This window comes from Heteronotia binoei, chromosome 15 (assembly GCF_032191835.1).
Source record: "Heteronotia binoei isolate CCM8104 ecotype False Entrance Well chromosome 15, APGP_CSIRO_Hbin_v1, whole genome shotgun sequence".
Classification (NCBI taxonomy): domain Eukaryota; kingdom Metazoa; phylum Chordata; class Lepidosauria; order Squamata; family Gekkonidae; genus Heteronotia; species Heteronotia binoei.
Window position 1 is genome coordinate 49,130,339 of NC_083237.1, and position 15,650 is coordinate 49,145,988.

Here is a 15,650-nt window from a genome sequence, read left to right on the forward strand (position 1 = left end):
GTCTTCTTCTAATGATCAGTAGTGACAGGCTTCACATTTCTGGGATCCAAGATCACTGCAGACGGTGACTGTAGCCATGAAATTAAAAGACGTTTGCTCCTTGGGAGGACAGCTATGGCGAACCTGGGCAGTATAATAAAAAGTAGAGACATCACGCTGCCAGCAAAAGTTCATATAGTCAAAGCAATGGTATTCCCAGTAGTAATGTATGGCTGTGCGAGCTGGACCATATGGAAGGCCGAGCGCAGAAGAATATCCATATAGATTGCCATAGGATGGGTTGGTATATGCAATATGACAAAGAGCATTGCATATACCAACCCATCCTATGGCAAACTATATGGATGGCATAATCTCTTGAGTAAACATGCCCTCTATTTAAACTAACAAAGCCAGAATGTTACCTAGATTTATGGTACCCTATGACAGCAGTCTGCTTTTTATCACTCTCTAGTGCTTTTTCAGTCCTGTTTTGTCCTACACTAACAAATGCAGATCCTATTTGTGATTCTTTTAATCTGCTAAAACAGTCCCATGATTCCACACTGCCCACTTATATTAAGAATTGCTGCTTCCATTCCTATTTCTCTGATGAAGTCTGCTTAACAGCATACGAAAGCTTCCATTCTGAATAAAACTTAGTTGGTCTTAAAGGTGCACTTGTCTACTGCTTTGTTCTATTGCTTCAGACCAACACGGCTGCCTCCTGGGATCTATTTGCCTTTTTAGTTAGTGCATCACAGTGCTGACTCATGTTCAGTGTATGAATTACTAAGACCCTAGATCCTTTTTACATAGACTGCTGCCAATACATGTTTCTTTGGTCCTATAATTATGCAGTTGATTTTTCATTTTAGCCCAGTTTTCCAGCCTGTCAACATCATCCCTTGTCTTCATTCTGTCTTTATACTGTATTTGCTATCCCTCCCAATTTAGTCTCATCTGCAGATTTAATGAGCACCACGTCTATTCCTCCTTTGAATCCCAGCAGATATCGCTGCAATAGTGTTGGCATGCAATTTGGTTTCTAACACTCTGCTCCTAAGTTTTTTCCTCTTTTGCAAAATGATAGGTGATTCTACGAGCTTCGTTTGGTACTTTGAACACCCTTGCTGATACATCCAAAGATGTGGTGAACGGGCGAGGGGGAAAGGAGCTGACCATCTCCACCTCCAATGCGAAGCTACTAAATCACATACTGAAACACCTCACATATACCAGTGCAGTATTCCTAGTCAATGCAGTAGACATGGGTGAGTTGAAATACTGGAATTGGTATTGTACCTCTGCAAGATTTCCAGCTCCCACTTAGAAGCTGGAAATCCTATAGAATTACAACTGACATCCACAATACAGAGATCAATTCCTCTGGAGAAAAATGGCTGCTTTGGAGGGCGGACTCTATGGCATTGTGTCTTGCTGAGGTCCTTCCCTTCTCCAAACCCCACTCTCCTTAGGCTACACTCTGAAATGTCCAGGAATATCCCAACCCAGAGCTGACAACACTAGATACTGCTGGATAAACCTGCTGAGTGCTGGACCAGCTCTGGGTTGATCTTAAATGCAGAGAACTCCCTAGCTTTAGAAGTACTGTTGGAATTTTGAAAAGGGTAATGAATGTCACTTCAAAAAAAAACCTGTTAACGGAGGTGGGGCCAATTACAAAATGGCTGCCATGAGGCCCAAGGCCAATCACAAAACTTTGGGTTGTTTCTGCAGACATCACCTTAGCTAGTATCTGCATAAGGTGTGAACTGATTTTTTAAAACAAGAGCAAAATATTACCATTAATTACCGAGACAGGTTGGTCTAATCATGGCTCTAATGTTTCATGATGACCCTTGAGTACAGTACGGTAGAAGTTATTGGGTTGTATGTCTAGAGTTAATAATTCATAATTTCTGTTTGGCCACTCATAATTGTGTTGCAGCCAATCTTATGAACAATGTTGGCCATTTGGATTCCACCACATACCTTGCAACATTTGAGAGCCTCCCAACATGTGACATCCAGTTCTGTGGGGGCTGATCTTCAAGAAGAACCATACCCTCCAACACCGGACCTCACATTTCCCAAAGAATCTAAACCCTTTACTGCTTCCTTCTCTGCTATTCTGCCTGCAATGCACATCTTCTATCATTTGCAATGGAAAGCTACAATCCGGCAAACACCTAATCAACTGTGTCCCAATTGCTTTCCAGTGAGCTTCGAAACAGGGTCATACCTTGTAAAGTTTCCTGTGACCATCCGGCAGCTGGCCCTTCCCAAGCTCTTTGACCCAGGACAAGGTGAGCAATTTTATATAGTGTGATGGGCCAATTCAAACATTATGGACTATACCAGTTGGGTTGTGGATTTTCAGTTCATATGTGTATGGTGCCCTATTTGGATCAGGACCACAGTGCACATTGAAAAGGAGTTTCAGCCTTCCCTCCTGCACAATTTTCCCTATTTGAAATAGCCTTGGGGGAATTCCATTTGGGGAAATAAATGAACAAAAAAACCCCAAAACATACACACAGAACACACAGAAAACACACAAACTAGCTAAGAGGGGGGAAAGGGAAGAGGGAAAGATAGTAATTTTGGGGAAGGTGATATTTACCAAGTCTTGGAGAGTGAGGTCTGCGAAAGGCAGCATTCAATTTTCAATGTAGTGTAGCCTCATACAAAAATTGAATGCTTTAATCTGTGAGGAACAAATCTTTGATGGTGCCTTGCTAGAAAAAAACCCCAAATACTTAAAATTACTGGGGAACTGTAGAAAATTGCCATCAGGGCTGGTGCGTGGGAGTAGGAGGGGTAGGGTGCTAGGCAGTTGGGGGTGCTGCCAGGTGCCCCCTTATTCTCCCTTGCCCTTGCAGAGTGCTCCTCCGAGTCTGCCTTGTAGGCCGGATCAGAGGAGCATTGCACAGTTCATGTGAGGAGCGCCTTCCCATTGCTCTCATCAGTGCAAAGGGCTACTAGGCCGCTTTGAACCCAAAAGTGGCTGGGCACTGCTAAATCAGTTCGCTCTATGAAGACTTCCAAGGAAGCCTCTGAAAAGCATACTGCAGGGGAAAGCAGCGGTGCAGCAGCAGTCTTGTGCGCCACCCGTAACTCCCTTGTCTCCTGCTCATTCGGCCTGCAAGATGATGTCACTTTTGGTGATGACATAATGCCACGTGCATGGAAGATGCAGAGGGAGCTTGCAAAGGGGTGTGTGCCACAGGGGTCTGCCTCAAGTGGCAGAACCCCTAGCACCGGGGTTGTTTGCCATATTTCAAGTATGTCCAACAGGTAGATCACGATCTACCAGTAGATTGCGGAGGGTTCAGAGGTAGATCACCAGCCCCACTTGATCTCATGGTTTGCTGGACAGGGGTTTGGGGTTTTTTGATGATTGTTTGGTGTAGTGGTATTTGATTATTTGTGCCAGTATGATGAATTCTTATTTTTACTTTTAGAACTGCATGTGTGGTTTTGGCATCATCCAGAGGTCTTCAGTTCCTGTTGATCTTTAATACTTTGAGACAGTGACAGTTTTGGACCAGATTCAACCAGTGTTAACTTAGCTCCCCACCCACCCCAGTATAACGAAGATGAGTGTTCCAAAGAAGAGCAAAACCTACCACTTTCATCATGAATGGGAAATGGACTACTTCTTCATCATGGTGAAAGACAAGTGTTGTTGTCTTACTTTGTATCCTTGCCCAAAAAGCGTAATCTGGAGCATCATTATAAGGCTCTGCATAGCAATAAGTTTGATGCTGATTTTCCACCCAAAAATGAAATTCATAAACTGAAGCTCAAAGAACTTAAATCTAAATTGGCTGCACAACAACAGTTGATGGTGAAGCCGAGGTCACATTCGGTCAATTCAACCATGGCATCCTTTAAGGTCACCAACCTGATTTCAAAAAAATGCAAACCTTTCAAGGAAAATTTGTAAAAGATTGTTTTCTTGAAGCAACAGAAAATCTTTTTGAAGGATTTAAGAATAAGAAAGAGATCATAGATGCTGTTCAAGATGTACAATTGTCAAGAAACACCATCATGCGACGAATAGAAAAGATGTGTAGAGACACAACTGAACAATGGTTGGAGGATGTTTCAGTTTGTGTTGCTTTCTCACTCCAACTGGATGAATCTATAGACGTAAGAGATGTAGCCCAGTTACTAGTCTTTATCTGGATTATTTTTGAAGACTTCAGTTTTAAAGAAGAACTACTTGGAATGATTTCTTTAAAAGGGAGAACTACCGGTCAGGAAGTATTGAGCTCTTTCCATTCTTTTGTGACAAAGTGTAATCTTCCATTGCATAAACTTGTTTCCATCACTACTGATGGAGCAAGAGCAATGACAGGTGAGGTTAACGGTTTCATAGGCCTCTGTAGACAGCATGACAACTTTCCAGATTTCCTTTCTTACCACTGCATCATTCACCAGCAAGTTTTGGCAAGCAAGAGACTCAATACAAAGAATGTCATGGACATCACTTTCAAAATTGTAAATTCAGTTCATGGAAGATCACTTCAAAGACAGCTTTTCAAACTTACTCTTGATGAAGGGGCAGCGGAAATAATTTTGCACACAGAGGTAAGGTGGCTAAGTAGGCACAAATTTCTACAAAGATTTCATGAGTTGTTGAATGAAATAAGAAGGTTTTTGAAGGAGAGGGGAGATGACAAAGCAAAGTTGGAAGATGGGAAGTGGTTATGTGATCTGGCATTTCTCGTTGACTTTACAGGCAAACTAAGTGATATGAACATTGAACTACAAGGTAAAAACAAATGCATTGGCGAGATGATGAGTACGGTTTCATCCTACAAGAGCAAATTTGAGCTAATGATGACTGACCTTGCAAACAACACATTTGATCATTTTCCTAATACGCAGGACCGTCTGGGACAATATCCAAATTTTGTTTTTCAGAATGAGAAGTACGTGACAGAAATCTGCTCTGTTATCCAGGAATTTGAAAAAAGATTCTGTGACTTCCAAAGAATTTAAAAGGTTGTGGAGTACTTGACATACCCATTCAAAGCAGATATAGACATTAAGGAAACTGCAGCTGCTATCAGTAAAAATTACTCATTGAACAAGGCATCTCTTGAAAACGAAATAGTAACCCTTAAAAATGACATTTTTCTCAAGACCCGTACTGAGCAAGGATCATTTTGGAAGCTAGTGCCTAGAGACAAATATCCCAACTTGAGAAGATGCGGTGAAACTATACACTCCTGTTTCGGTTCAACTTATTTGTGTGAATCTGTGTTTTCCCATCTGAAAATGACAAAGGGTACACAGCATTCTAACATGACAGATGAACATCTCCAGGATTCCGAGACTGGCCCTCACGCAATATTCACCCAACTTCAAAAAGCTGGTGAATGAAATGCAGGCTCAGATGTCTCACTAATTAGCAAGAGCGAAGTTTTAAAGATTGCGCAAGATCAGCCTGGATCAATACTTGACCTACATTTAACACAAATTACTCAATAAAAGTTTAAAAAGTTATTAAGACAGTTAAAGAAAGTTATAACAATAAAAATTTAAGAAAAACTGCAGTTCTTTCTGGATCTTCGTCTCTCCGTTTTGTTTTTGCTTATTTTGTTTACCAGTAAATGACAGAAGGTAAATTGTAAATGGGGGGAGGGGGCGGTGGAACCCAACTTTGCTGGGTTAAAATCTAATTTGAAACTAATTTGAAACTTAATTGTCATGGTGGTAGATCATCAGCACTTTTGTCCAGAAAAAATAGATCACGACCTGTTCAAAGTTGGACGTGCCTGCCATATTTTACTAGGGATCAATTCTATCATCATAGTCGGTTCGCTGAAGAAGAGTATTCGCAATGAGATGTATACCTAGAATTCTTGTATGAACATCGGAGTGAATATTAAATACAGCATTAAATATATGCGGGGGGGTATTTTTTAGCAGGAACACACAGGAACACAGTTCCAGCTGGCTTGGCGTCAGGGGCTGTGGTCCAGTATGCAAATGAGTTCCTGCTGGGCTTTTTCTACAAAAAAAGTCCAGTGTGAAACAATGGTGATGTCAGGGGGTGTGTCCTAATATGCAAATAAGTTCCTGCTGGGCTTTTTCTACAAAAAATATATGGATTTGATAGTGAATATGGAATATTGGATTGAACGTGTTGTATGAAAATATACATATTGCATGAAACTTTTATATTGCCCCTATGCAAATTATTTTTGTGCCCTTGAGGTAGTATTCTGAATTGGCTCTGTATTGTTGTACTTCTATATGCCTGTTGTTTTGAAAGAATATTATAGGCATAATGATTAACAAAAAATACACACATGTTACGGTGAGTTATAAACTTTATTGAGATGCTATTACAGCGAATTCTCTTTTGCAATCACATTCTATATGCTGTAATTCTTAAATATATTAGCTGCCCCATCTTGGCTATGTGAGCAAAGAACTGGCCCCATGTGCCAAGCAAAATGGTCTGGCAGGCCCCATTGTTCAGCACATGTCACCTAAGCCTGCTATAATCCAGATGGCCCCAAGATGGTGCCTACAGGCACCCTGACACCCGCCAACATCTTTCCTGGCACCTGCCAAGTGTTTTTAGGCTTTTGCCCAGTAATGCTTCTTGGAGACCTGATTGGCTGTGCAGGTTTTTAAAATGCTACCTTGGTAGCTGCCAGCAGAGCACAGAGATCCACACTGTGTTACTAAAGTCAAGCTGTGGCAGTCATTTTGTGGCTGGCTCTGCCTCATGTGGCAGCCATTTTGTTACTGTACCAACCATGCTGTGTCAGAATTACAAATGTGTCCACAGGCTCAAAGAGGTTGGGGATCCCTGCTCTAGACTGTGAGCAAATGAACACGTTCTAATCAGTAGTGCATTAGCTGTTAATACACTACTCTCACACAGTTATTACACAACTCTTGGTTTTGGATTGTATGCACTCATTTTTAGCCCTGCTTCTTTTTATGCGACAGGTAACAATATCCGGGATCTTGTGACCATTACCATCAAGACTTTCTTGAGGTACCACAAGCTGCGAGTCCTCCTTAAAAGCATAAGACAGTTTTACCCAGACATCAAGGTGATTGTGGCAGATGACAGTGAGCATCCAGAGAAGATTGAAGAGGCCAATGTCGAGCACTACATCATGCCCTTTGGAAAGGTAGCAGCATGTGGTGCCTCTCTTTTTGTTACCAGTCACCTGAAGTCCCAATCCTGGCTACTGTGGATGTTGGTAGTCCTGGACTTTTGGATATCTCTGCAGCAAAGGGATACTTGATGAGCTGCATTTCATGCTGAACTTGGAGTCCTTGGGCTGGTTGCTCTCAAATGGTTCCACTTCTCACACACATACCTTCATATAGCATGTTCTTCTTCAATGCCACCACCCCAAGTTAATTCCATCCTCTCACGTTTCCATCCAGCCTGGATGTTAAAACCAAAATAAACAAAAAGAAGTGTGTATGAAAGAAAAATGCATCGTTCAAGTGAAGTTGTTACAGTCTCTTTGTCTACATAGGACTTGCATTGGATGGGTCTAGCTCTTCTCTGATTACTGCCTAGGACAGGGGTGTCAAACATGCGGCCAGGGGGCCAAATCAGGCCTCCAGAGGGCTCCTTTCATGCCTCTGAGCAACTGGCTCTTGTCTGCTTCCTCCTTCTTCTCTCTTGCTTCCTTCGGCATCTCAAATTGCTTTGCAAGGCTTGCTCAATCGCACAGGAGCTACAAAGCTAGGCTTCCCAACCCCCCCGCCCTGGCGGGGGACCTCCAAATTTGCAGCCTCCTCCCCCGCTCTCCAAAAATCCGGAAGCGGGGGGGGGGGAGAGAACATGCGTGTAGGCATCATGTAGTTGTAGAGCTCCTGCAGGTTTAGAAACCTGCAAACCGATCCATTTGTAAAATGTGTGCCTTCAAGGCTGCGCAGGAAACAAGAAGGGCTTCATTGGAAAGGGTCAGTAACAGTTTCCATGGAGAACGGCCCCTCCCTTTCTTTTGCTTTTGTTTTCACAGCAAGTAGAGTTCTGCAGGAAGAAGATCTAATAAGTATTTGTGTGTGAGAGAGAGGGAGGGGGCAGGGGATTCCCTGGTTGGAGGCCCTCCCCCCCCTTTAGAAAGCATGGGGGAAGGGAAATGTCTACTGGGCACTCTATTATTCCCTATGGAAAATGATTCCCATGGGGAATAATAGGGAATTGATCCGTGGGTATTGGGGTTCTGGGGGGGCTATTTTTTGAGGTAGAGGCACCAAATTTTTAGTATAGCATCTAGTGCCTCTCCCCAAAATACCCCCGAAGTTTCAAAACGATTGGACCAGAGGGTCCAATTCTTTGAGCCCCAAAAGATGGTGCCCCTATTCTTAATTATTTCCTATGGAAGAAAGGCATTTAAAAAGGTGTGCTGTCCCTTTTAATGTGATGGCCAGAACTCCCTTGGAGTTCAATTATGCTTGTCACACCCTTGTTCCTGGCACCACCCCCAATGACTCCTGGCTCCACCCCCAAAGTCTCCTGGCTCCGCCCCCAAAGTCCCCAGATTTTTCTTCAATTGGACTTAGCAACCCTATACAGAGCATAACCTCAATTTTCGTTGTTTGAGGGTCCTCCCCTTCCTGGTTCCCTGGAGAGGGAAGGAAAGATCCAGAGCTTCCTTTGCCCAGTTTCCTGGATCCCATGGGAGAAATATAAAGAAAGCACCTTTAAGAACAACAAATGCTAATGTTTTAAGAATATTTTATTTTAAGGGTTTTTTTAAAAAAATCTTTAGTCTTGTTTGTCTGTGTCCTTTAAAAAGTTTATATCTCTGCTACCTAACCTTAAATAGGTACACACACATGACTCGACCCAACACAGCCTAGCCTGGCCCGACAAGGTCTCATTTATGTCAGATCCGGCCTTCATAACAAATGAGTTTGACACCCCTGGCCTAAGATGTTTAGTTCCAGAGCAGTGCTGAGGGAAATTGCTTCCTTAAACTTCCAAGTGGACTGGCTAACTACTGAGGAAGGAGCTCAAGGCAGCCATTTTATGTGCTGTCACCACTGGAGACTCAACAAGGGTAGAAGGGAACACAGTGTGCAAAGTTTTAGCGGTTGCAAAATTGAATATTAAATTTGAAGGTTTTTATATTGTTGTGAGCTGCTGGAGCCAGGTAGGGGGAAGGAATGCATTGCTAAAGGCCAAGAAACATGTTTTTGGCACTATTTATTTTCTTCCTTTGCCCTGTTTTTTTTCATCTTACCAGGGTTGGTTTGGAGGGAGAAATCTTGCTGTCTCTCAGGTGACAACCAAATACTACCTCTGGGTGGATGATGACTACCTCTTCACCGAAAACACCAAGATCGAGAAACTGGTTGAAGTACTGGAGAACACCAACTTGGATATGGTATGGAAATCTGAGCAATATCCAGGACTAGGCATTTCCAACAGGCCTGGAAGGGGGAAAGTCCTGTCCTTTTTTTAATTAATTGACTTTGTTTAGTGATGATCTTCCACTAAAACTTTAATCCTGGTTCAACCCTGTCCCCAAAGTGACATTCTAAACTACACTCGGGTTAACCCTTGTTTTTATCTCCGGTGTTCTTGCAAAGCAACCAGCAGCTAAGCCCCTCAGCCTCGTGGGAGCAGAGAGAGAGGTGGCTCAGAGCCCTGAGTCCTCTCCACCTCATGCAATCCTAGCCAGACAGAGCTAGTAGTCACAAAGCCCAAGTGAGAGAGTGGTCCTCAGCCAAGGAACCAATGAATCTAAGCCCCTCTGCTTGGAGTGAGCAGAAGGAGAGTTCCTCAGAGTTCTTAATAAGCACCAAACACCCCAACCTCACTGTTCACAGGAGGAATGATTTCCAGTTCCCTTCCCTCTCTGTCTCTGTCTCTAAATCAGGGGTCCCCAACCCCCGGGCTGTGGACCAGTACCGGTCCATGGCCTGTTAGCAACTGGGCCGTGAGTTATATACTTATTTCATTATATTTTACAATGTAGTAATAATAATAAGACATTGGATTTATATCCTGCCTTCCACTGCGAATCGCAGAGCAGCTCACAATCTTCTTCCTCCACAACGGGCACCCTGTGAGGTAGGTGGGGCTGAGAGAGCTCTCCCAGAAGCTGCCCTTTCAAGGACAACTCCTATGAGAGCTATGGCTGACACAAGGCCGTTCCAGCAGCTACAAGTGGAGGAGTGGGGAATCAAACCTAGTTCTCCCAGATAAGAGTCCGCGCAATTAACCACCACACCAAAATAAAGTGCATAATTATATCATCTTGAAACCATCCCCCACCCCCATGGAAAAATTGCCTTCCACAAAACCGGTCCTTGGTGCCAAAAAGGTTGGGGATCACTGCTCTAAATAACCCAAGCATGACTGCTGCTAACAGAAAACAATGGCTGTGTGTAACTTGGGGATATATATCATTCTGCTCCAATGCAACAGAATGGGAGATTGGGAGCCAGCACTGCCTGTTGAGCTTTTGATGCTTCTAGGTCTCCAGAAGTCCATCCTCCCTGTTGCTTTGATTATTGTGATTAGTGCCAGTGTGTCTGCCATAGGCGCTGCCAACATGCCCCACTGTGAGATGCCTGAAGCTCCAAGAAAGCACATGGAGGATCATGGGAGGTTCACTGAGGCGAGATTGCACAGACTTCAGCTTGTAAACAACAACCCTGGTGGTTTTAGTTGCAAATTTAGGTTCTTCGGCAGGTTCATGCCCATCCCTTATGATGACTATGTTGACTTTTGCGAGTGAATCTAGCAATACACTGCCATACCTCCAGGAGTGCTTTCAAATTAATTTTATTTATTTTTCTTTTCTTTACTTTCTCAATGAGACTCAAGGTGGATTGCAGTATATAACACAGAGAGCAGAGACCTCCAGAGAACACTGCAGTAGGACTAAGAGCATTGGACTGGCCAATAATGCACACAAGTTGCTTAAACATACCTTAAAGCAAAAAGTGGGTCACAATAGTTGAAGAAGACAATTCAGCAAAAGGAAGGTGCTACGTACCCCACTCCCACCCCACCCCACCCCAAAAATTGTGATGGTGTCATCTTTCATTCCAAGTATGGCCATTAGCCTTCACCTCAATGTGAAAGCAATCAATTGGCTAAACCTTTCAAATGGAAATCTAGGTGGATAAATCTCTTCTGTGCCCCATAACTTTGTTATGACAGCAGCTGATGCTCCAGAACAAGAAGGGTGCTTTTATGTAAGGGAATAGTCTACTGCCATGTTCATTGCATGAATTATCTGGCCTTTACTGCATTGTCTTCTACTTTGTGAGCTGCTTTCTGCCTTGTTTATGATATAGTATGCTTTAGACAGGGGGAGGGGTTGCATTGTTTCTAATTTTGTTAATTTTCATCCTATTAAAAAGTTTATTGGAACTGTTATGCTTTCCATTTGTATTTATAAAAATACATATTTTGTAACCTGCCTCGAACCTGAAAGGCAAGGATAGGCTATAAAGAAAGTAAATAAAATAAAAACAAAATAATATGGGTGGGTGGGAACTAGGAGTGTGTGCTTGGTATATACCGAGCCTAATAAATATCCAGATTGCTATTTCCCAATACCCTTATTGGAATTTTCTAGGTATTTATTCAGCCAAATCAGATTAGAGAATCTGATTCTTCAACTGAAATAGCTTTGCCTGAATAAAAGCTGATAATATTTGGGAGCAAAAGAAATTGATGAAATGCCTTTTAGCCATTTATATCTAATAGCGGACAGGCTCATCCACCTCACTGTTAGGTTTCCTTTCCTTTTATTTTATTAGATTCTTTGACCAATGGTCTTAAGCTCAAGATAAAATAAGACAGTAAATACAAAACAAATTACAAATAATTGAAAACCAAAACAGATGGTAAGGAAGAAAACCAATAAACATGATCACTGGACATAATTAAATAACCTGAAAGCACCGTTAGGTTTAAATGTCTAAAAGCCAATTCATTGATCCTTTTGCCTCCCCCTGCTTGGAAACGGGGGAATCGATGTCAGCCTAACATCAGATGGGCTCACCTACCCCGCTGTCAGCTTTAAATGGTTAAAAGCCATTCCATTGATTGCTTTCACTCTCCCATGCTTGGAAGCAATGCTCCCTCTAAGCTATGGAGTCTTGTGAGCAAAAATACTTATTGAGAGCTTAAGTTCTCAATAAAACTTGGTTGGTCTTAAAGGTGCAACTTTAATGCCAGAAGACCAACCAAGTTTTATTGAGAACTTAAGCTTTTGCGTGCTCTCTAAGCACACTTCATCAAACTTGGCTCCTGCGTGGTTCAGCTGCTTCAGACCAACACGGCTGCCCTCTTGGATCTATCTGGCATTAGAGTTGTGAGCTACTGCATACATTAGTTTGCTCTGGCGTGATCCTTCCTGAGCTAAGACAAAAATGTGTGAGCCGGAGGCTAAAAAAACGGTGAGCTAGCTCACACCAGCTCAGCTTAGAGGGAACACTGCTTGGAAGCAGTGTGTGTGTGTGTGTGTGTGTGTGTATGAAAGGGATTGATGAATTGGCTTCCAGCCATGTCAGTCTAACAGCAGAATTCTGAACTCCATTATACCCTATTGGGATGGTCTCCATAGGGTATAATGGAGCTGAATAAATTCAGGTTTCCTGAATATTTACCTAAATTCCAATACAATACTGATATTAGGACTCAGGGATACCAATATTTTTCAGGTCCAGCAGACCCAAATTGGAAAAATACTGAATTTTGTTTTTGTACACCCCTAGTGGGAACCCATCTGGCCCTCTTTCCAAATGACAGGCTCTGGTTTTTACACTCTCTTGAAAGTGCCTGTTTGACAAGAGACCTCTACATACCTGTCATGTGTTGTGCATAGGATTTGCGAATATGTTTTGAGCCAGACTACTATAGTAGTTAAGAGTATTGAAGAAGTATTGGAGACCCAGGTTCAATTCACCACTTTGCTTAAAAGCTCAAGATGCGACCTTTCAGCCTAATCAGCCTCACAGGGGTTTCTGGAAGTGCAAAATGGAAGAGGGGAGCAAGCCATCCTGAGCTGCTTGAAGGAAGAATTGGGTTAACTATCATAATATTTCAGGCTATATCTCTAAGTAAGTTTTTTCCATTACCCTGTGTGATCCAAGAGCATGCCCTGAGACAGCCGTCACAATCCCCTGCAATTGTATCATGCTGGGGAAGATTGCAGTGGCACAGAACCCCACCGACCATCTCTGAGCTATTCATTAAAGAATATGGCCAAGTGTGTTCCCAGGGAAGCCACTGGGTTGGATGGAGCAGGTCTCTTTTGCTTAATCTCACCCAACTCTCCTTTTTATTACAGCATCTGTTCCCCACGGCTTTTATCCATGCAGATCCCATTATACTCAGGGCAGACTTTTTGAGTGGTCAGACATGACTTCTTTCTTGTTGCACCAGCAGATAAAGCTGGTTGGATCCAACCCATCGATTATTCCCAGTATCCTCAAAAGACTGAACATGCTAATTCCTACTGAGATAGAATTTCTATAATCAGGTTGCATAACATGGTTGGATAGGACTAACCCAGCCCAATCTTCCTTATAGGTTGGAGGCCGTGTGGCTGGGAATGACTTCAAGTTTAAAATTTTCTATGAGGACGGGGAAGATGGCAGCTGTCTACATATCAGAAGTGGATCCTATTATCCCTTGGAAGGCTTTCCCAACTGTGTGGTCACTGGTGGAGTGATCAACTTCTTCCTTGCTCGTACAGAGGAGAGTAGGCGTGTTGCTTTTGACCCTAAGCTTCAGAGGGTGGCTCACGTAGGTAAATGTCCTTTCAACACCTGGTTACAGCAGATTTCTGTGGTCTGCAGGGCTTGAAAATCCTGAACATTGCAACTTTTGAAAGCGGAAAGTTGCTTGCTGGCCCTTATGGTTGCAGAGGTAAGGATGAAGTTGTCTAAATGAGCAGTTCTTGGATTTCTCAAGGTTTCCTTTTCCCAGAAAAGAAAATTAACTTTCTAAGCAAGTCTCTTCAAATACTAGATGGAAAGTTCAGGTTGCAATGATGATTTTTGTTGGTCACATCTCAGGAGTGAAGACTGAACCCCCTTATTTTCTGTAAAAAGAGTCCATTTTGTGTGAGGACCTTAGTTTGAGAATGATATTCTCCAGGAAATAAATGCATTGTTTTGTCCCAGGTATTGCTGTCCACCAGTTTCACAAACGTTACATGCCATCTCTGTCAGTATATTTGCCAGCCAAACTTCCAACATTTTGTGTCTCCATTAATTGGTTCCACAGATTGCTGACCTATTTTTCTCTTCTCCTTCCAAATCTCCTTTCCAGAATTTTTTATGGATGCCCTGGGAAACCTACTGATCGGTTCCTGCGGTGATGTTGGTATAGGCCACCAGAGTCATAACTCTGCCACTGATTCTCAGCTGGCTGCTGTTGAGAAGAATTATACCAAATTCCGAACCAATACTCAGGAACAGGTCCAACTGAAGTTGTCTTTACACTATTTTAAGAACAGGTTGAAATGCTACACGAGGACATGATAACGGCTGTTTGGCTCAGTCGCTCCTGTGTCTCCAGAGGTGATGTTTCTGGAAGGAATTAAACTGATGAACTGGGTTCACCAGCACTGAGCATCTTGGCCTACAGACTGTCCCTTCTGGCTGGGACCAGAATCAGCAAAAGAGTTTCTAGGCTCACTGGATGGAGACTAAAGATTCCATTTGATGTCTCAGTCTGTGCCACTTCCTTCTCGTAGGTCACACTGAGAGAATGGTTACCATGAAATGAATGTCTGAAGTGCTATTGATTTGCATTGCTGTTGCCCCTTTAAAATACCAGATTCAACACAGTAATAAATATGCCTATTCCAGGGGTCAAGATGGTAGCCACCATGAATCTTAGGGTTGCCAACTTTCAGGTGGGGCCTGGAGATCTCCCACTTTTACAAGTTTAAAACAATTTTATTAATCTGCAGTATATTGTTATACTATTTACAAGGAAAACAAAGAATAATGCCAGGTGACAACAATACATCACACTTTTCTCCCCTCCTCTCACCCTTTTCTTGACTCCCGCCGGTGTTTACTTAAAATTATAAAAAAAAGAAGGTAATTTTATCCAATCAAGAATCTCCATTTTAAATCTTTATAACTACAAAAAGAAATAAAAACAACAAAATAAGAAAGTTAAAGTCTATAAATCCATCTTCACTTTTTCTTTACACCTTAAACTCAGGAAAATTATTCCTTTAAAAATTTTAGTCCATTTCAACTATTGTCAAAAATCACTAACTGTCCCTTTACCTTCCAATGTTTTTCAACATATTTTTGAAATTTCTCCCACTCTTTTCTGAACTTCTCTAAATCATAGTCTTTTAAGATTCTTGTAAGTTTGTCCATTTCACTCCAAGACATAACTTTTAAAATCCAATCCCATTTCTCTGGTATTTTATCTTGCTTCCATAACTGCGCATAAAATGTCCTTGCAGCTGAAAGCAGATACCACAACAACGTTCTATCTTGTTTCGGAAAACTTTCCATTTGTAATCCTAACAAAAAAAAGTCTGGAGACCTCTTAATGGCATAGCCAAAAATTTTAGACATTTCTTTCTGAATCATTTGCCAAAATTGCTTTGCCTTTTCACCAGTCCACCGCATATGGTAGAAAGATCCTTCATGTTTTTTGCATTTCCAACTCC

General features: G+C 42.3%; 1 protein-coding gene across 1 annotated transcript in view; it reads left to right on the plus strand.

The window, feature by feature from the left end:
- The window catches only part of LOC132583938 (beta-1,4 N-acetylgalactosaminyltransferase 2-like), a 53,877-nt gene extending 39,243 nt beyond the window's left edge, over positions 1-14,634 (plus strand). Inside the window, exons 6-11 of the mRNA XM_060255688.1 lie at positions 1,073-1,253; positions 2,202-2,288; positions 6,961-7,148; positions 9,228-9,368; positions 13,538-13,757; positions 14,282-14,634. Of these exons, the coding sequence (XP_060111671.1) occupies positions 1,073-1,253; positions 2,202-2,288; positions 6,961-7,148; positions 9,228-9,368; positions 13,538-13,757; positions 14,282-14,493 (1,029 nt within the window). The 3' untranslated portion in view covers positions 14,494-14,634. The remainder of the gene's footprint in view (positions 1-1,072; positions 1,254-2,201; positions 2,289-6,960; positions 7,149-9,227; positions 9,369-13,537; positions 13,758-14,281) is intronic.
- Positions 14,635-15,650: the final 1,016 nt, after the last annotated feature.